This window comes from Elgaria multicarinata, chromosome 10 (assembly GCF_023053635.1).
Source record: "Elgaria multicarinata webbii isolate HBS135686 ecotype San Diego chromosome 10, rElgMul1.1.pri, whole genome shotgun sequence".
NCBI classification, from domain to species: Eukaryota; Metazoa; Chordata; class Lepidosauria; order Squamata; family Anguidae; genus Elgaria; species Elgaria multicarinata.
This window is the reverse complement of record NC_086180.1, coordinates 52,564,592-52,587,088: the sequence shown is the minus strand read 5'-3', so window position 1 is coordinate 52,587,088 and position 22,497 is coordinate 52,564,592. Positions and strand designations below refer to the sequence as shown.

At 42.0% G+C, this 22,497-nt stretch overlaps 1 protein-coding gene across 6 annotated transcripts in view; it reads right to left on the bottom strand.

Moving 5' to 3' along the window:
• GRIA2 (glutamate ionotropic receptor AMPA type subunit 2) overlaps nucleotides 1–22,497 on the bottom strand; it is a 91,502-nt gene that overhangs the window by 19,640 nt on the left and 49,365 nt on the right. For all 6 annotated transcript variants that reach the window (XM_063135970.1, XM_063135965.1, XM_063135966.1 and 3 more), the window contains exons 4-6: nucleotides 19,018–19,214; nucleotides 16,254–16,307; nucleotides 15,272–15,433 (exon numbers count right to left, since the gene is read on the bottom strand). In XM_063135970.1, coding sequence (XP_062992040.1) covers nucleotides 15,272–15,433; nucleotides 16,254–16,307; nucleotides 19,018–19,214 — 413 coding nt within the window. The remainder of the gene's footprint in view (nucleotides 1–15,271; nucleotides 15,434–16,253; nucleotides 16,308–19,017; nucleotides 19,215–22,497) is intronic.

Here is a 22,497-nt window from a genome sequence, read left to right as displayed (position 1 = left end):
AAACTGCCAATTATTCTGGCATAATTTGAATATTATTTATTTCAAAGCTCACAACAGCAAACATGTATTGACACACTATTTTTATTTTTTTGAGAACAGGCTTCATAAGACAATGCATTTGTGAAACTGCCCCATATGTAGGTTTTATCATATTTGATTATATATGTTAATTTTCTCTACTTAAGATTGCAATCTTATTCACACTTCCTAGGAGTAAGCCCAATTAAACTCAACTGGACTTATTTCTGAGTAGATGTGCATTGGGTTGCACCGTTAAGAATCTCAAAAGAGGATTTTCAGGAGTGTTGCCAAAGGCTACACCTACTACTTGGATGGGGTTTTGAGCTTCATAGCCAATAATGAGATGACAGTTTTTAGTGCATTTTAGTGATTAACTGTAAAATTCTAGTTGTAACACAAACAGCCAGCAGTAAATACAACTGGGAATATACACTGCTTCTACTTCATCACAGTTTGCTGAGGAAAATTAAAAGCTACTGCCATGGTTTTATTATTGCGCTATATCTCAAGCTTAGTGTTATGATTAATATGAAATATGATGTAGAAGAAAATAGTATGAAGAATTAGCAGGAAAATCTTAATTGCTTTACATAATAAATTTTACCCACTATGAAGAACAAGCATACAGGCTGCCAGTCCAGGACCGGGCCCAATTCAAAGTGCTGGTACTAACATTCAAAGCCCTAAACAGCTTGGGGCCAGGTTATTTGAAGGAATGCCTCCTCCCATATGTTCCTGCTTGGACCTTAAGATCATCCACAGGGGCCCTTCTCTGCGAGCCCCTGCCAAAGGAAGTGAGGCAGGTGGCTACCAGGAGGAGGGTTTTTCTGCTGTGGCACCCCGGCTGTGGAACGAGCCCCCCAGAGAGATTTGGCTGGCGCCTACACTGTATTCCTTCCGTCGCCAGCTGAAGACCATTTTATTTTCTCAGTATTTTAACACCTATTAACTTAATAAACTTTGCTGTTTTAATTCCATATTTTAACCTATATCAATTTTTGCTGTGTGGTTTTATCCTGGTTGTGCTTTTTATATTCTATTTTGTGTTTGTGTTTTTATATTGTTGGTTGCTTTTATGCTTTTCATGATCTTACTTTTTGTGAACCGCCCAGAGAGCTTCGGCTATTGGGCGGTATAAAAATGTAATAAATAAATAAATAAATAATAGTTTTGTTTTTGATGGTTGCATCCTTTTTTTCTTATTATGAAGGTATGTGGGTGTTTTCTTTATACATGTTACATGAATTTTTGTGATCTAAACATAAATACTCAAAAAGCCTTCCCTGACAGGCAAGTTGATTTGGGTCCCATTCACTCATTTTCCAAGTATAGGACCTACGCATGGAAAGGGGGTAGCAGCACTGGCTGCTGGCCTCACCCCTGACATCCTGTGAGGCACTGGCCACACCACTTGGATGTTCATGTAGTGGTGTGGCTATTTGCATAGGGAAAGACTATCCATGTGCATTTGCTTATGCATAGGGTTTCAGACAAATGGAGCCCCTACAAGAGTGTGTGTGCCTATGTTTGGGGGCCAATTGTATGGAAGTCTACAGGTATGCAGCTGACATATGGGGTTTCCCTATGCAGATGTCAGTGCCAATGCATTGAAATACAAGGGGTGTAAGCCAGTGCCACGCAGGATGGCAGGACTGGGCTAGCAGTGAGGTCCTACTGACCCCTTCTCCATGTATAGGTTCTACATATGGAGGACAACTGTAGTGGCTTATTCCTTCAGCTGCTCTATATCTATGATGAGCCCATAAAAATCACTTCCCTAATATTCCTGAATATAACAACAACAACAACAACAACAACAACAACAAGAACAACAACAACAACTTGGTTATTACTGTTGTTGTTGGTAGGTGATACATCTTGTCTGGCATTTCATCACTTGGGGTTGACTGGGACTTTTTTCTTTATAGGGGTGCTCAACATCTGTCCCAAGGCTTTTGTTATGAGAAGAGGAGAGGGAGAAGCCAGGATAGGCCACATATCTCTTTCTTCTTCATCGTGGGCTATCCATTCTACTTAGATGGCAGTCTGTACTGCCCACGTGGCATGGACTCCCATTACCTTTTCAGAAGGCTTTTTCATAGGAACATGGGAAGCTGCCTTATACGTAGTCTGGCCATTGGACCATTTACCCTACTCTGACTGGCAGCTCCTCTTCAGTTTCTCAAGCAGAGGTATTTGCCATTTGACTATTTGACGATGCCAAATCTAGGACCTAGATGTACTCTAGTGGTGAGCAATGGTGTCTCCTGAAAAGAGTTTCCCCAAATAACGCCCTGGAAGAGTCTGCAGGGATTTGTTTATGTAACTATAAAGCAAAGCAAACCATTGCACTACTGCCCTACTATTTGTATCTGGAGCACTTTGAACTGATGGTCCTCTTGTACCAGCTCATCCGTTCCCTCTTAAGACCTGTTCTTCCCTGGTTGTTGTTTTTTATTCGTTCAGTCGCTTCCGACTCTTCATGACTTCATGGACCAGCCCACGCCAGAGCTTTCTGTCGGCCGTTGCCACCCCTAGCTCCCACAAGGTCAAGTCTGTCACCTCCAGAATATCATCCATCCATCTTGCCCTTGGTCGGCCCCTCTTCCTTTTGCCTTCCATTTTCTTTAGCATCAGCATCTTCTCCAGGGTATCCTGTCTTCTCATTATGTGGCCAAAGTACTTCAGTTTTGCCTTTAATACCACTCCCTCACGTAAGCAGTATGGCTTTATTTCCTGGAGTATGGGTGCTCCTCCCATTTTCCTCCTACCAGACTTCATCCATTGCATCTCCTTCAAATCACTATTAGAATCCAGCAGCAGCATAAAAGGTGCATGCTTGCCAGGCATTTCTACCTAAAACAGGAAATGTGAGGGCTGGAAGACTCCTATGGATGGCATGACATATTTCAGAAGCCATTCCTATGGGTAGTGATTTCTGAGACTCTGCAAGTGGACTGGAACTTTATTGACCTTGGAAATCTCCTTTTTTCTTGCATCATCCAATGCCGGTCCTGATTATGTCACAATGATTAAAAATGTGAAGCAAATTCTGTCTCTCTCTAGCCTAAACTATACGCACTGATTCATTTGAAACCCTCACTTACTATTTCTGGTATCTCCTTTGGTACTATGTTTGAATCACCAGTAATGATGGTCAATCCCAGCCCACTCTTTGATTTGAATTGAAGTTGAGCCACAGCTTGCAAAAATATGTCAATTTTTGAGTCCTAAAATGGCTGCTTGGGAATTGTAGTATGGGAGTGAAAGATAGCAGGGAACTTCTGTGGGGTTAGGGTGGCTGCAGTTACCTACCAAAAAAGACATGCCTGTTGGCATTGATCATCTCCTGCAATTCAATTCTTCCTGGGGCAAGAAGAGCCCAGTCCCAAAGTGATAATATGTGTTCCTCACAGGACAGAAATTGCAGATTGGGAGTGGTTGATTAGAAGACTGGGTCCAGGAAAGCCATGAATTGGTTGGCATGTTGTTCACAAGGAAAGTGATGGTTCCCTTAATGGTCTGTTTGTTTTCCCAACATTTAGTGTTGCATGATTTCCAGAAATCATATTGGTACATCATATTATTATTATTATTATTATTATTATTATTATTATTATTATTATTATTATTATTATTACCCCGCCTTTTGCCCAATACTGGGCCTGAAGGCAGCCTTGCAAAGTTTAAAACATACATTGAGGGGGGGAAAGCACGTTTAAAATACACAACAAAATTATAAGTCATTAACATAGATGGAGGGCCAGATTATTCTCCAAAGGCCTGCTGGAACAAACAAGTTCCATGAAGAATATATGAAGATACTGTGTAGGCACAAAGGCTTGGATCTAAAGGAAGTAAGTCATAATTTAGTCCCACTGAAATCCACGGGACTTCAATTAGTCATAAGTAACTTGTCCCATCGATTTCAATGGAACTAAAGCATGATTAGCTTCCACTGAATCCAACTCAAATGTTTGTAATTACTTTGATGTAGATTGCAAGTAGAAGAAGATAATTTTCAGGAACAAGGGAACTCATCTCAAAATATATTCACATATTTTGAGCTTCATAAATTAATATTACAAGACAGATAGTATTGAACTCTGACACAATCAAAAGTTACAGATATCTTCTTAGCAACCTAGCTGTGACGTTTACAACTTAATCTTGGCTATGCCGTCAGTCTGTTCCCCATGTCCCAGAGAACATTTTCAATTTCAATTGTCATCAGATTACACATCAACTCCTTAAGTTATGCTGCACAAGTTGGAAATAATCACTTTTCCAGCTGCCTAGGAACACCCATTAGGGTTTGTTGCTGCTATTATGTTATGCAGCAAAATGATAAAAATCACATAAAAAATTGCTGATCAAATTTAATCAAGAAGATTAATCAATTTAATCAAGATGATCAAATCCAGCTAAAAATTGCCCTCATGTCAAAGCAATCCTTGCTACCAGAACTCATCCAAACAGAAACATTTTAGAGCCTTCAGGATATGCTTGGATTTGGGGAATAACTGAGGTAGCTGTTGGGTAGGATGACCATATGGAAAGGAGGACTAGGCTTCTGTATCTATAAAAGTTGTATTGAAAGGGGAAACTCAGCAGGTGTCATTTGTATGCATGAAGCACCTGGTGAAATTCCCTCTTCATCAAAACAGTTAAAGCTGCAGGAGTCCTGCCCTCTTTTGTATCTGGTCACGCTAGGCAGTGCTCCTGCAGCTTTAACTGTTGTGATGAATTGGGAATTTTACCAGGTGCTGCATGCATACAAATGACACCTGCTGAAATTCCCTGTTCTATGCAACTGTTAAAGATACAGGAGCCCTGTCCTCTTTTCCATATGGTCAACCTACTGTTGGGAAATATTTCTTTGTGTGTCCTCATTGTGTCCATCTGGCTCAAAGACTAATTGAAAGAGATTGTGATTTTGGACAACAAACATGTGGCAAAAATACAGCGCTAGAGGTGATATCAAAGAAATGGTCTTGTGCCACACGCTTGGAGTATTGTAAGGGGGTGGTAATTTTCGGGAAGAGAATTGCTTCCTTTTTCATCCTATATAAACAAAGGTAATCATATTATATGTTGATGGCAGAGCAAACCTTGTATTCCAACCTTGTGATCTAGACACAAACACCATTAATGTCACCCTGGGAAGAACTGAGAGGGAGAAACAAGCGCGTAAGCACAAAGTAGAGGGGCAATAGGTCAGTCTGGTCCTTTCACATCATTTTAGAATCAGGAGTGTTTTTTTTCCACCTTAGTTTTATACAGAATATTAAAATAGAAAGCTTCACATATCAAGTGGAAAAATGCTGGAAACAGCAGACAATAGACTTATGCTCTTGAGTGAGTATTGATTCTCTTTTTGATTATTATATTTCCAAATCTTTTTCTCTCTCTTCTTCTACCTGCCTGCCTGCCCTCCACTCTCTCTCTCTCTCACACACACACTGAATTGTATAAATTAATTGAATAGATCACTATGGCAATATAAAGCTCCCCCTCTTACTAACAAACACCATCCCTTTGTCTTGCCTTGATATATATGTTCAATAAAAGTCTTCTCTTGAGTTTGAATATTGACATTTCACTGAGAAACAATTGCCTTGTTTAGAAAGTAATAAAAAGCGTAATGAAAGTTGCAAAATTGCTTGGTAATAAATACAGAAAATATGTTGCATGCATAAAATATGTTCAGCTACGTTTCTTGAACATTTATACAATGACAGATACAATTCCAAGTGTAGACGTCATGTAGACCTATTGGATTCAAACAAACAGTATAAACAAAGAAAAATATATATTCTATTGCTGGGACAGAGGATAGAAGAGTTTACTTTAGGATATGTAAAGGGACCAAAGCAGCTCTGTCTATATACATATTCCAATAAAAACTTCTTTTTGTCTGTGAGCGTCATCAGACAGGTGAAAAATTGCAGTTCCCTACCATTGTGTCTCCATCCCCACTCCTTTCCCACAATACTTCCTCTTTCTACTGGGAGAAGAAAGAGGAAGTAAACAAAGACCACCTGGCCCATTCAGGGGCTATTTTTATCAAGCTGCTTTTCCTGCACACAGCAGGAAACAGTGGCACATTCCATTTTTTTAAAAAAATGTCAGATTAAAAGGGGTCCATTTTGTGACAAAAAACAGATAAGAAGGAGCAGGAGGCATGCAAGAGGCAGAGGACATCATCTAAAGGATGCGCGAACAGCCATAAGTGGGCATTAGCGAACATGCAATAAAACATTTGTCTGATGACACTCTGTAACTGTCATAAAAGCAAGCCCAAACACTACTGAAGTTTGGTTGTGTTCCTACGACACTTCCGTGGTTTTATGACCAATACCTTAGCAATTTACACATATACGGTTATATAACACGTGGCTTTCCTTGCTTGCAATCAAACCAGGCACTATCATGCAACTCAGGACCAGCACTACCATGAGGTTGAAGAAAGTGGCCACCACAGGCAGTAGAGGCTGGGGGTGCTATGACAATGGTTGCTTGTTGCTAGCCAGGGCTGGTTGACTGCCTCAACTAGATGCCTTCTCCCAATGTATCAGAGACAATACCATGGAGGAAGGCTGGCAGAGAGGCAGCTTGTTCAAGCCACACATTCCAGCAGGCATTGTGCATGTGTATACATTGCTCTGCAGTGGGGCATTTCTTTGAGGCAGACACCGTGTGGGGTGGTGAATGAGCAGCTGTGAGATGGTGGAAGGAAGAGCTGCATGTACCATGTGCCTTGCTCCATGCCCCTAAGCCAGCCTTCCTCAACCTGGTGCCCTCCAGATAACTTGGACTACAATCCCCATAATTCCCATCAATCAGGATGTTTGCAAATCATAGGAATTATGTAACTGGAGGGCACCAGTATTGAAAGGTGTCCTTAATCTACCTGCTCCTCTCAGGTACGGCAGCTTCAGTACGTGCAATGGTGGGTGGGGCACCAGGCATCAAAATGTCTTGGCCTGTCCTTGATGCCACTAGATAAAAGTGCTCAGAAGCATTGTCTGCCATCTGCCCTTCTCTTGATTATGTATTCATTGTTGATATAGGAAGTATAGATCAAAATTCTCCAAATTTAATCTGTTGTTGGTATGATTTAACACTGCTTGCTCAGAGACTAGTCAGTAACTAAATTATGCTAGAGCACACCGCTGAGATAGGCAATTTCTCCTGCTGCTACTGTAATCATTTATATGCGGCCTAAAATAACTGCAGTCTTGAGGCAGATATAAAATGGTTTATGCGACATATGCCTAGCTAGTATTAATTGCAAAGCAGTAGGCTTTAAAAAAAAATGCAATGCCTCATCTGTGTGGCTTTTAGACAAAGTTTAGTACAATCATATGATATTTTCATGCTTGTGTGGTGGGGTGCCAGGAGTGGGTGTAGCCAGGGCTAACACTGGGCAGGGCCAGCCCACTTCCCTCCCTCTCTCTCTGCCACCCCTTTCCCCTCTTTTTCTGCCTTTTCTCTATTTCACTCTTTCTCTTCCTCAGCGTGTTGCCAAGGAAGGGACAGATTGCTTTTGCCAGAGGCCTGAAGCAATTGCTTGCACAGGGCTTTTGAAAGGAGGCCAAGAACCGCAAGGTTGAGGGGCTGCATGCAGGTTGCCCACCCCTCCTATCATTGACGCTGATTAATTAACAAGGACAAAGCCTCAAGATTAATATGTACAACAAAAAGCCCACTAGAATTTACTAAGATGGCTCTTCTGTTTCACTTGCCAATTGCTGAAGTTGGTTTCATAGTATTTTCTCTGAAAATCGTACATGCTTCAGTATGGAAACAGGGGACCGGCAGGGCTACAAAACTGGAAGGTCCTCTAGCTGAGAGCCTCAGGCCGTTTCTACAACTGCCTTTTTTCCAGGGATTGTCCGGGGATCATCCTTGTGCATGCAAATGACGCACAGGGGATCCTGGGAGCAGGCAGGGACGACCCCCCCCCCCATTTTCCTGGGATAATCCTTGGGTGTAGAAAGGGCCTCAGTCCCTGGAACTGAGGCATTATGCACAGGCAGGCACCTCCATGTCTTCTCATTAACTAAATTTGCAGAGCAGCTTCTGGAATCCTTGCCAGAAAGGTAACATCCTTCCAGGAGGCACTGCCACTGTGCCATGTTGCTGAAGCCATTCACGAAGCTGGAGGCTTTAAAAAGTGGGGGAGGGGATTAAAGAAGAAAGGAATTGAAGAAAGAGAGAGAAATAGGGAACCAACCCCCCCCCCCCCCGCAATTGAAGGTCCCCTCCTTTCCCCAAACCTTGTCATACATGTTTGACGGTCAGGGAGAAAGGGCCAGAGGCTGGGGCAGGGAGCATAACCTTTTGCCCATCCACATCCCTTTTATGGGATCATCCAGAATGTCTCTCGAATCTCCAAAGTGAAGCAAAAGGAAACCAGCACTACTTTTATCTGTGATCAAGAGATACATGGGGCTGAAGATGACATTATGAAAATGGAAGCCTATCCCCACTGCCTTTCCTGGGGCTCTTCATCATTCCAGCCACAAGCATTGCATGTGTGATGTGAGTACTGCCTAATCTACACCAAGCAGGATATTGCACCATGAAAATGGCATGAAAGCGGTATATAAAAGGCAGGAGCCACACCAAGCAGGATGTAGTAGTACAAAAGTGGTATATGGTATGTGTCAATGGGCCCCAACAGTTGTCAGTGCACTTCAATACTGCTATAAAGTATTGCAGTATTGGCTCCTGCATCTTATATACCGCTTTCATACTGCTTTCATAGTGCAATATCCTGCTTGGTGTAGATTAGGCCTTGGTTGGCTCAGTAAGTGCCAGAGAGTTCCCTGGGCCCTGTTGGCACCCAGAAGCATCAAGAACCTAGTAGATCTCCAGATGATTGGACTTCAATTCCCAGAATTCCTGACCATTGGCCAGCTGAAGTCCAAAACATCTGGAGATCTATCACCAGCCCATCCCTGCTCTAGAGCATCTGGGTTGACACGATATCAAGCCCCACAATCTGCCTGCCTTGCCTCTTTCTCCACTTTTTGACTCCAGAGACTGACAGAAAGGAACCAGGATGGGCAAATCCGTTACCCTCATATTCAGGTTCTTTCCTTTTTTCACCACTAGGCTCATTCTTTCCCAGTTCCACACCAGATTGTGGGCCTTCTCCCCTCCCCACCTCCATGCAGAAATCTGTATTAAGTTTTGAGTGCATTTGCAAAATGTGTCTGTTTTTGTATGCATGGATCCATTGACTAAAGTGTGTCTTTGAGCTTTTTTTTCTAGCGTATGCATTTTTGGGGGTGCATTTTAAAAATGTGCATATGTTTTCAAATATATTTTTGTTTTGTTTTTGCGATTGCATTGCAAACATCTACAGCTTTCTGCCCACAAATTGCATTCCATTCTGGAAGATGCAAATTGGGTAATCTCACATAAAAAATGTAAAACTGACAAATTTCTCACCCATCCCTAGGCAGGAATGCCTGAAGCATGCTGTTAGAAGAAGAAAACTCTCTCATTTCAGGCACTCCCATCTGTTTTTCTATTCTGATATTGCACTTGAACTCCTCTCTCATTCCAGTACTGAGTAGACTATTTCTGGCATCTCATGTATGCCTAAGAGAGGGATGTTAGAATGAAGGAAGAAGAAAGGATTGGGTGCCTCCCTCTCTATTGTTGCCTTTGTGTCTGGTTCACAGGATCTCAGGATGCTTCATAAGCCACAGTGACTTGTTAATAATTCTGGACATGCCAGTTACCTGCCAGGGAGATGAGCATAACTACCTTCAGCAGTGCAGCTTGTCGTGTTGTGCAAACCCAACCAGGGTGGCTTAAAGCCATGAGTACCATGCTCCTCATCAGCCTACAGCAGCCCATGGGTTCTGTGTGGCTTGTTTCTCATTTGAACAAGCCAGCCTCGCTGGGTTTGCATGACGTAACAAACCACCCTGCCAAGAGTAATTATGTTGATCCCCCAGGCAAGTGACCGACACACACAGTAAGAGAAATAAATTACCATGGTTTATTTCTACAGCTGTGATCATCATGCAAACCAGGTGTCTGTCTGTCTGTCTCCCTTTCTCTCTCTCACACACACACATTTTCCTTTCTCATTTTACAAGGAATTCCATAACATTTACTTTATCTTCCAGAGAGTAAGCTGAACCAAACTCCTGTCGGCCTCTGTGGTTATAATATGTTCTTTTGATTGAATAAGGGTCTACATCTTACACTCTGACAAAATAAATGCTACCTTACACACTGCCTTAAGTAAATGATGCCTTCAGGTAACCTTAAGACCGGAGCAGAGCAGAAAACAGAAACAACCATGCACTATGACAAAATTGATTTTAAATTTATGTAAACTGCTCCAAACATCTGGCTTCCCATAATTACTGTTAGGCTGCGTTAAACATTCCTTCACCAAAACAGAAACATATTGATAAGCGGGGGGACGGACACTGTGGATCTTCATTTTAATGGCTCACAAGCTTTTCTCAGGGAACAAAATGTTGGCAATCCAGTTGTTATTCCCACTATCCAAAGAGAAGGCACCTCTCTTGTGCTGTCTTGCTTGAAACACTGTGGCTGACTGAGAAGGATATCAGAGCCCACAAGAGGCTCACAACTTATCTTTCATGGCTAAGACCTTGCGTCAGATATCCTTAAAAACAGCTGTGGCCCATCAGGTATAGCAGGTTGTTGCAACACTGAGGAGGGGGACTGAGAAGAGAGGAAGAAAAGGATCAGTGTACTTAATCAGCCTCCATAGCTGGAGTGATAACTGAGGAAGGGAGAGGCTGATCCATGTTGTGTCCACCATACATGGCTACCTATGTTGCCACATACAGTAGACTACAACATCATCATTTCATTCTGTACGGCCCATCACCAGCCTCCCTGCCCAGGCCCAGCAGAACACTGGTCACCTCTTTGCGAGGCTAGATGATACACTGTAAGTGGTCCTTGTCTCTCCCTTGCCTTTAGCAAGGGACTGGAGGTTCCCCGTCCCTGAACTACAACAACAGTCATCAGTTGCTACAGGCACAAGAAGTGAAGTTAGAACTTCCATTCTTTTTGTCACCAATGCTCTAAAAAAACAAAGAGGGAGGGGGAGGGGGAGGAGGAAAAGAAGATAATACTCATGTTGAATCTTGCAAGAGACCATTGTAAGTTTTGAAGAATGGACTCTGAAGACTGTTTTTAAAAGACATAAAGCGTGTTCCCTTTTAAATGCACTTCGGGGTATGAACAGAGTTGGAAATGTCTCTTTCCATTTAATATCTCAGATTTTTCTGTCGTACACATCATGCGACGTGCTGGGCTTGACGAATCCAAGGCTGGAGTTAAAATCACAGGAAGAAACATTAACAATCTCAGATATGCAGATGACACCACTTTGATGGCTGAAAGCGAGGAGGAGCTGAGGAGCCTTATGACAAAGGTGAAAGAAGAAAGTGCAAAAGCCGGGTTGCAGTTAAACCTTAAAAAAACCAAGATCATGGCAACTAGCTTGATTGATAACTGGCAAATAGAGGGAGAAAACGTGGAGGCAGTGACAGACTTTGTATTTCTGGGCGCAAAGATTACTGCAGATGCTGACTGCAGCCAGGAAATCAGAAGACGTTTACTTCTTGGGAGGAGAGCAATGACAAATCTTGATAAAATAGTTAAGAGCAGAGACACCACACTGACAACAAAGGTCCGCATAGTTAAAGCAATGGTATTCCCCATAGTAACCTATGGCTGCGAGAGCTGGACCATAAGGAAGGCTGAGCGAAGGAAGATAGATGCTTTTGAACTGTGGTGTTGGAGGGAAATTCTGAGAGTGCCTTGGACTGCAAGAAGATCAAACCAGTCCATACGCCAGGAAATAAAGCCAGACTGCTCACTTGAGGGAATGGTATTAAAGGCAAAACTGAAGTACTTTGGCCACATAATGAGAAGACAGGATACCCTGGAGAAGAGGCTGATGCTAGGGAAAGTGGAAGGCAAAAGGAAGAGGGGCCGACCAAGGGCAAGATGGATGGATTATATTCTGGAGGTGACAGACTTGACCTTGGGGGAGCTAGGGGTGGCGACAGCTGGCAGAAAGCTCTGGCGTGGGCTGGTCCATGAAGTCACGAAGAGTCGGAAGCGACTGAATGAATAAACAACAAAATATGACATACTGATTTATGTCAGTCATATTATATTGCTTCTCATGCTTACATGGAAAATGTGGAAATGTACTGAAAGAGAACCTCAAGCAACTTGAGGACAAGTTAACTAATATCAAGTTATGAATGCACAATGCAAAATAACTCTGGATTTGTACTTTGGTACTGTAGGAAGCCTATCATATTTCTGTTTGGGCTGCACAGGCAGAGCAAAGGAAATAGATTTATCTGTTCCTAGAATTTCATACAAGTATTCTGTGCTCTCTCTCATTCAAGTTCTGTTTAAAGGATGCCCCAAATTCTATACTCTGAATACAATATGCAAAGTGGAAATATTTGTTTCCAAAAGCAGATTTTTTATTGAATAATTTGGAATGCACCTTGAAAGGAAGCACATGGGACTTGGTACCGGAAAGACAAGGAGCAGTTATTTGGCACGGGTGTGAATGAGGATGAAATGGAATAATAAAGGACATAAAATCTCTATCCCTTAGTCACTAATAATGTTTGGAATCCACCAAATCTAAACAAACAATAGCCTGGTTTGGACATAGCACTAAGCCATGGTGTGGTTTGTTGAGATCTGGCTTATCGTTGTGGGTCAACCTCTGTATTTTATTTATTTCTAAGATTTGTTAGTTGCTCTGTAGGTGATAGCTCTCAGAGGAATTCATGATAGAAACACTAATAAAATCCAAACACATAAAAACAGAACAGCAGGATAAAACATTTAGTTAAAAGCAGTAATCAATTAAAAGCAACAGGGGCTAAAAACAGGCATTAGAAGAATGACAAAAAATATCAAAGATAAAACTAATTTATTTAGCATCTTTAAGATAAGAACTGCTTGAATTTTGAAAGCTGAACCCTGTACCTGGCTGTGTTAAATGTGGCAGGGTTTGTAAAATAATGTCCTTGACTGGGTTTGGATGATCACACTGGAGGGAGGAAGCCATCATGGCTTTTGCCCCTGACCCTGTGGTGCTGCATGTGCAAACACCATTTGCATTATTCCTTGCACTGCAGCATGGGTTGGTGTGTTGTCTGAACCCAGGGCAGGGCAGGGCAGGGCAGGGCAGGGCAGGGCACCCTACAACCTCTACTGCATGTTATGTGTTGTAGGGTGAGTACACACACCCCAGCTGAGCCATGTGCCAAGTTTGGATGGCATGCCAATTTGTGCTGCAGCACAAGAAATAATGCAACTGGTGGTCACATGCAAGGGATGCAGGGGAATGGGGGGGGGGGAGAGAAGTCACAATGGCATCTTCCCACTGTCCAAATGTCCAAACTAACCACTTGGCTCACTAATAGTTCAGTTCTATGCACATCTACTCAGATATAAGTCCCACTGAGTTTAATGGGATTTCCTCCAGTTATGTCTGTATAGGAATGAAGCCTTAGACTAAGTTTGAGAGCCCCATCTTTAATTTGTATTGTAGAGTAATAGAGTTTAAAAGAGAGAGCGAGAGCGAGTGAGAGAGCAAGCGAGCATGTGCCTTGTATTATATAGTGGCATCACTATTCAGTTTACCTATTAAAAATTGTCCACTGAAGGCTAAACCTCATGCTATATTAAATGTGTAGTATGAAGCTGATTCTTTTTCTTTTCTTTTTTACTTTAGTGTAAGCATGCAGGGACCCAATCCAGACTGGGACCACTGCTTGTGGGTCGGTGGGGATTAAACTTTTCAACACAACTGTTTTGTCTCCAAACATTTCCCCTTCCCTGCACTCAGGGCTAAAAAAAGACCAAACTCTATTGGCATTCAACATAGTGTGTCGTTTAGCCCTGACTCCCCCCCCCCATAGAATCATAGAATCATAGAATAGTAGAGTTGGAAGGGGCCTATAAGGCCATCGAGTCCAAGCCCCTGCTCAGTGCAGAAATCCACCCTAAAGCATACCTGATGGATGGCTGTTCAGCTGCCTCTTGAATCATAGAAATTATCATAGATATTATCAGCTCTGCTCTTGGGCCAGTCCATGGCCTGGTTAGTTTGGGAAGGGCTTGCTCCTTGCCTTCTACCACCCAAGGCATTACAGAAAAGCATTGGTCTAGTGCTGTGGGCTCCCAAAATAGGTAGTAGGTGCAAAGTAACGTTGCACTGCTCTAGGATGGGGAAACCTAGATGCATCCACCAAGCCCCAAAACAAACTTATTCAAATCAAGGTTGCAAGTTGCCATAAAAAGCTAAACAGGGGAAAGGCAACTGATAAATCCGTGCAATACATATTGTTTAGCACATATATTCATATTTTCCCTCACTGACTCTGCTGATTATGATTTTTTATTTAATATTTTGTATATAAGATTACAACCTACCTGCCCTTAAACTACCAGTCCTGCAACATGGTACGAAGTAAACTAAGGTTCTGTTGAGCATGTGCAATAGTATCTGGCTAGAAGCTGCCTTACCAATATTTTATCATCACTGCTAATATAGGTCATTCTCTTTTTTCCTTCCCCTTTAATCACTAAGTTCTTGACACTATGTTGAGGTTTATTGCCACATTCTCTATTTTTAGTCACATGTATGGCACATTACGGTCTAGCTTCCCTTGCTCCATATAAGCTGTAAATTACTCTTAGTACCATTACTCTTTCTTCTCCAGTGTTTAACAGCTGACCTAGAATTTATTAGCAAATTCAGTTCTATTGAATTCAGATTCACTCAGCTTTGGGGTAACTTTCCCACTACAGAAAGTAATGAACCTGCTTTAGTGAGAAAATTTGTATTTGCAAGTAAGATAGCATTTTCATCAGTGAATGCTGTTGTGAATGGCTCATCCTTTTTTACTTTGTATATTTTTGTATTCTCTGCAGAGATGTGGTAGAACTGCTGCTTCCCTTTGAATATGTAAAAAGAGGATAACACCATGCATCTGATGAAGTGGTGCTAATTTATGAAAGTTAATGCCAAAATAAAATTGTTAAGTCTTTAATGTATCACATAACATTTTTTTTCTAGAACAGATTAACAGAGAATTAACACTCTCACTACTACTGCTGCTATCACTATTACTACTATTGCACTGAATGTATTCTTCCCCACTGTACTCATTCTAAGTGTACAAGCAAAGTAGCATACCTTAATTGTACTGGTGTGCGCTCCTGGATATTCTTTTTCTTCTAGTGTTGACCAGCGCTGTATAAATTTTGACACCAGGGGATCATCATAGTCTACTATCTGAAATCCTGATACGTTGGCTCCCCCAAATTGTATCTTTGACAAGTCTCCATCAGTAAATCCCTAGGCATGGAAAACAGCGATCAGCTGACCGGTTACCCAACTTTTCAGTCACATATCAGTAGGACAACAGAGGGAACAAATTCGGTTAACATACACATTTGATACCTGAAAAATATAAAAATGGTTTCCCTCATCTTTTCTTCTCTTTAGACCGGAAATGACTGAAAACTTCATAGAAATATCTTATCTTTCTTGACATTTAACTTTACAAGCTTAGGTGAACGGGGGCTGTATCATTCAAATTCTTCCTCAGGCTTTCTTATGTAGCTCCTTAAGTTCACCCCAGCCTCCTTCCTTCCCACTCTGAAGCACTGTGGCTAGACAGGCAAAACCACCCATCCAGCAAAAATGCAAGGCTGCTGGAGCACAAAGGCAAGGGTTGCTTCCATTATTATTATTATTATTATTATTATTATTATTATTATTATTATTATTATTTATTTATTGCATTTTTATACCGCCCAATAGCCGAAGCTCCCTGGGCGGTTCACAAAAACTAAAACAATTCAAAGTGTAAAACAAACAGTATAAAAACATGATATAAAATACACATTAAAACAAATTAAAACATACCATACATGATTAAAACATCCTGAAAACATCCTGCTCTGCATCCTTCCATGCTCTGGCCACCCTGCATTAGGGTACTCTGCAGCCTCCAACTTCGGAGGCTTCCGACTATCAACATAGGATTACACCTTAAAATGTTGTTAGACCAAAAATGACAGCCTTTTAATGAACTACACCTTATAAAATCACACCAAAATGTCCTATAATTTCTTAACTATGACGTGTAGGTGCTAGTATTAAATTAACTTACCAAATTTGCAATGATGTAGTGGTATCCTTTTACATGTTTACCAATAGTAATAACCTAGAAGAAAAGCAAATCATTAATATGATTGGGAGAAAAAGGCACAGGTCCTATAAGATAATTGAGTAAAATAATGCATGATTAATCAATGATTACTCTATAAAATATCTGAAAATACAAATGTATATATGATGGAATAATTCATTGTAGATGAAAAATGGGGTTTTAAATTTTAGATGTCATGAAAACAAAGGCTTTCAGTCCTGATAGCTTGATTGCTACTTGTAAAATTATGTAAGAGGATTTTGTCAATTCTGACAATTGATACAATCCAGGACTGTCATTCCCATTCACTTCACTGGTGCTTGCACAGAACAGTCTCCTAGTAGATTGTGCCAATGTGTTCAGGCAGCTCTTTGAAATGTTATTTAAACATTTATTAAAATATTTCTGCCCCACCTTTCCATACAAAAAAATAATCCAAGGCAGATAACAATATGTAATATATACATCAGGGCTGGATGAATCTGTCATTTTTGGTTCCTCTCGGTTTCTCATATTTTTCTACTGTTCTAAACTTTGAGAATATTTCCATTCTTAAGTTTGGTTCATCCTCAATAGTATGCCTTTTTGTGCACTTTTCTCCTAATTCACGCACTTTTGCAAATAAATTTGTCCGGCAAATTTCTTCGTTTTTTATTTTTTTAAAGCCCCCCCCCGGCACTTGGGTGAGCCCAGCAGTACTGCATGAATGCCTATTGGAGACCATGTGACCTCACCGTCTTCAATAGGCATTCAGAAGTACTTCCTGCGCTCCTGCAAGTGCCGGCCATGTTTTTTTTTAAAAAAATAAAAAATAAAATAGAAAGAAGATCCCTCCTCTAAACTTCCTACACTTAACAGGGTATGTAGAAATCCTGTCCCCCTCCCCAAAGAGAAAAATTCTCTGAAATTCTCACCTCTCCCAGCCTCTTTCAACAGAGTTTTCATCCCCCCACCCAAATGCCAAAAATGGAATAATCAAAAATTTTGGCACAGCACTATTCAATATGCTGAGATTTTCATTTTGTCTTCATCCATCCCTTTAACAATGGACTCAGGTGGTAGAGTGACAATAGATTTGAGCCAAAATGAGTCACTGAGGGGGGACAAGGGGATATATAGCATGATAGGTGAATTCCTGAGGTATGTAGGAGTACTAAACATTAGTCACTTCCCCACCTCAGGGGAAATTCTCCCCCCCCCCCAAAAAAAAACAATCTGGCCAATGAGGACTGAATATACTGTGATCTTGTCTCCACGAACCATGGGATGCTGAGTACAAGTTGGAAAAGAAAAAAACAGAAAACTGTGGAGGGGTGGGGAGAGGGAGTTGGCCTGATTGAGCCCCTTACAGCAGGGGTGAGAACCCTCAGACTTGGGGGCTAAATCTCCCCCCTTAGTGGTTTCCTGGCTTTTGCATAGCTCCCCCCCTCCATTCTAAAAAGTTGAAAAGCCTCCCCTAAGGCTAAGTTATTGTAAGAGCTTTAGCTGCAATATGCTGGTTTTCTTTGAATTTTTAGCCCTGGTCCTTTTTGCCTTTGGCGCTGCCCGCCACTGGAATGTGGTTCCTGAATCCTTTTCCAAAACAGAATTTGGCCCTCATGCTGAAAGCGGTTCAAAACCTCTGCCTTACAGCTGGGGAAGGCATTGCTGGCTGTCTGGCACCCTGCACAGGTACACTCCTGTTAGAGGACTAGAATAGACGGCGACATTTTGCTGTGATTATTTAAAGATAATGCCAACACAAGGGTCCACCATTCTGCCTCTGTCTTTGAAAGCTCTCCAGTACCCTGTGCTTGAAAAACATCCTTGCATTCATTTGCATGCTTAAAAGAGGAAGAGCCCGCTACTAACCTCTGCAAGGGGGAAAAAAGTGATATTATGGAAGAAGGACAACCTATTCTGCAATCAGTTGAAGGACTTCATTTCTTGCTGATTTAGTCTATTGATGTTAATGGAACTAAACCGGCTGCACTCCAAGTACTTCAGCATAACTAGGTAGAGTGGAGTTGGCAGAGTGCCGTTGAATTTATCATTGATCAAGCACAACCGGTCTCCATAGTTCATTATTGGGTTGAGCCCTTTAATCTTCTCTGATAGTCACAAGTAGACATTAGACTCTTTTATAGATCTTCATCCGCCTAAGTACCAAAAGTCTCTAGTTTTGAGAATAAGGGCGGAGGCAAGGCAGATTTGCTTTCCACTCCAGCATTTTCATTTGCTCACCTCTGTATAAGTCCATGGAAGAGTGGGAAGATCAAAATGCTGACAAAAGTTTGTGGAGATCCATGTACACACAATGGGGCATCTCTGCCCACTCCTTTCCCCCATTTCAGCTCTTCTCATACCCTGCAAAGCCATTCCTGAGGATCACAGAACCCTCTGGAATGACATACAATGAGGGACAAGGAACTAGAGCTGGAGGTGGCAGTAAGTGGAAATAGGCAATTTCCCCCTTCCCCATGGCAAGCAGCTCATCCACACAGCACTCTTTAGATCCAAGCCACAGTTAAGACAACGAAGTTGCACAAAACACAGAAAGTATTTGCATTTTATTTGATCAGCTGGAGTTTTGCTGGATGCACTGGTGCTATTAAAAATTTCTTGCTATTGCCGAATTACACAAATAGAAATGATCTGATTGCCAAACACAAACAAATCTGATAAATCAGTACATTTCACATAGGCTTACACTGCTTGATGCTGGTAAAAATAAAGGGTAGCAAACCTGGTCTACAATGTCGTTGACTTTATCCCGTTCACAGTCGAGAATGACTCGCCTTTCCTTTTTTACCTCCAAATCTTGGAACAGTGAGCGATATGTTTCATCTTTTCTATCATTGTTAATATTCCCCACATTTATAGCTGTCACTTGCCATTTCTTTTCAGCTGCAGTATCCAGCACAGCTTGTAGTGTTGACAAACCTGGTAACACAGAAAGAAATAATATCAACTTAAACCAAGATACATGACTCATAAGTTAATATACTTCAGGATAAACCAGCAATTAGCTCTGCAAACTAGTACTCATAAAAATGTGAAACCATATAGTCATGGCCATTCATTTGTTGGATTCCTATAAATTTCAGTGCAGGGAAGATGTGATCAAGCTACATCCATTTGTTTTTACTACAGATTCCTTTTATTTTAGCTGCTTTGGGTAGAAGGATTTCTATGCTATTGTGTGACACTGGCCTTAGCTAGACCTAAGGTTTATCCCAGGATCGTCTCTGCCTGCTCCAGGGATATCTTGTGTGTCATTTACATGAACAGGGATGACCCCAGGACAATCCCAGGATAAACCTTATGTCTAGCTAAGGCCACTGTCTCTTGAAAAAGAACCAGTCAGGAGAAAAATAATACAATGACACCTGCTAAATCCAGAACTAAACATTATTGAATTGTTTGTATCTTTTGTGCTCAAGACACAACACATTTAAAGCCCCCCCTCTTTCTCTCTCTCTTATAAGATAGATAGACTAACAACAGACTAATTTCAAAATATATTTAGAGCTAAACGTTACAGCTTCTGCTCTCATCAGTAGCTGTGACATTATATAGATAGTTAGACGGGGCGATATCCCAGGGATCGTCTCTGTGCATCCACATGATGCACAGGGGATCCTGGGAGCAAGGATGGATGATCCCTGCATTTCCCTGGGATATGGCCCTACACATTTTTTGAGCTTTTCCCTGCAGTCCCAGAATGATCCCGAGAGTGTGGGGCATGTGGCCAACCATCTCGGTATAGTTCCAGCTCCTCATGAGTAAATGTGAGGAGCCAAGAACCGGGTGCAGGGCACGGAGCTCTGCAAGCACTCCGTGCCCATCGGGTGTTTGGTGGGGAGCAGACTCGGGGCTTTTCTTTTTTTTAAAGTCTTACCTTTGTTACCTCCTGTTTCTTTTTTAAAAAATGGCAGACGCGATGTCCTCTTCCTCCTGGGATGTTGCGCACCGTGTGTAGACAAAGGGGAATGATCTTGCAATCATCATATCACGAGATCATGCCCCTCCACCCCCTCTCATCTAGCCATGCCCCCAGATACAGACATAGATACTGTATATTTTTGGAAGGAAGGCAGTAGCATGCACCTATTCCTCTTTGGGGGGGGTGCTCTTATGGCAGAACACATTCTTTGAATGCAGAAGGCCACTGGTTCAATTCCTGATTCTGAAACCTTGGAGAGTCACTGCCAGTCAGTGCTGGCAATCCTGCGCTAGATGGTTCAATGATCTAACCATTTTCCTGGGTTCCTGTTGGCTCGAGTTGCTCCATAGTTACACCAACGGAAAAGAGCCATTTTGATCCCCCCCCCAAGCCTTGTGTGGCGCAGAGCGGTAAAGCAGCAGTTTCTGCAGCTGAAACTCTCCCCATGGCCCGAGTTCGATCCCAGCGGAAGCTGGTTTCAGGCAGCCGGCTCAGGTCGACTCAGCCTTCCATCCTCCCATGGTCGTTAAAATGAGTACCCAGTTAGCTGGGGGAAAGGTAATAACGGTTGGGGAAGGCAACGGCAAACCACCCCGCTATAAGGCCTGCCAAGAAAACGTCAGTGAAAGCTGGTGTCCCTTCAAGAGTCAGTAATGACTCAGTGCTTGCACGAGAGGTTCCTTTCCTTTCAACCCTTAGTAGACTCAATGATGGTCATTTCACATATCATTTTTCCTGCTGCCATCTTAGATCTCATTGAAATGTTCAGAGGTTCAGTGGAAGCACTTTGGATGCTCTGACTGGTTCTGACTGAAACCCAGAGCAGAGTCACCACTCCACTGACATCAGAGCCAACAGCCCCCATTGGATCACAGGCTGAACAGGGATGGGACAGTCTGAAACAGGGCTTGGCAAGCCAGAGAGTGGCATGCTGCTGGGATGGCACTCGTTCTCTGGATGTGATGTCATTATCAGGTTGCACCAAAAGTCCAAGCATGCCCCGGAATCCCTTGTGCAGAGCCAGTGCTATCATTAGGCCAACTAGGCAGCCGCCTAGGGCGCAGACCTCAGAGGGGCGTAGTGCTGCCCTTTAAGGGTCACCGTTTTATGCAAATTAGCTGTTTTAAGAAAAAACATAAGTTCAAGTTTTGTGCTTTTTATTTTTTCTACAAAATATCTGTTCTTAAAAATCGAAGTTGGTAATTTTGGGGGGTGGGGTGGGGGTGCAAGTAGCTTGCCTTGGCTAGGGCGCAAAATAGTCTGGCACCGGCCCTGCCATTGTGACAGCATAGGGGACTCTGCACCATTCTTTTTGTTTTAGGGGTTCAGCTGGGTGCTACTTCCAACTTCCATGTAGCCTTGCACAAAGTAAGAAGATTCTCTGGAGTTCCTTTGCACTGCATTTATTGTTTCCTATCTGTTCAGGCTGGATATAGCCTGGGGCTTAAACAAACAAACCTTGAAGTTATATATTATATGCAATCAATCTATCTATCCATCAATCAATGTGTTTTAGTGTTCCAGCAAACAACCATGGCAAACATGTATTATAACAAATCAATACAGTAATGCAAAGTCCGAATTTCCAACCCTGCATCATAGCAGGAATACAATATGGGGATACAAAATGAGACATATTTAATTCCGTTTGAATCTCTGTATCACACAACAATTTTCAGTAATTATATATAATTTTCTCTTTCTGATCTTTCTAGTTGCCAAGGCAAGAGAGACACTAGGCATTAGATATACTATATTTATGCACTTGATAACCTGAAGTGCTTATTTCTTTAATTTCTCCTTTAATTTCTAGGAGGTAAGAAAAGAAAAATCCCAGGAATTTCCAGAAAGTTTTCATTCCCCCATGAAAGGGGCTGCCATTTTTCTGTCTTCTTCTCAGGGCATTTTATATTTTATTTTGAATGTGTGTTGGTGGTGTGTTTTTGACCTTATCTACTCACTGTAAAGTGGATGAGGGGACTGTCTAGATTTTTCTTTCTATTATACATCTCTCCATTCCTTTGCAGTCCCCTAGGCTGCCTCCACTTCCTGATCTGAAAAGGCCCTAGGAGAGGAATAAATTCATGATGTCTTCCCATGGGAAGGAAGTGCAGGAAGCCAAGGAGGCTACAGGCTGTCAGAGAGATGACTGTACAATGAAAGACAGGACACTCACACGGACTCCTCAGCCACCTCACACGTAAGGTAAGCACAAGAACCCTTTACCAAACCCATGAGAATTTCTCTGAAATTCTCTTTTGAATTTCTTTTCAAAAGCAA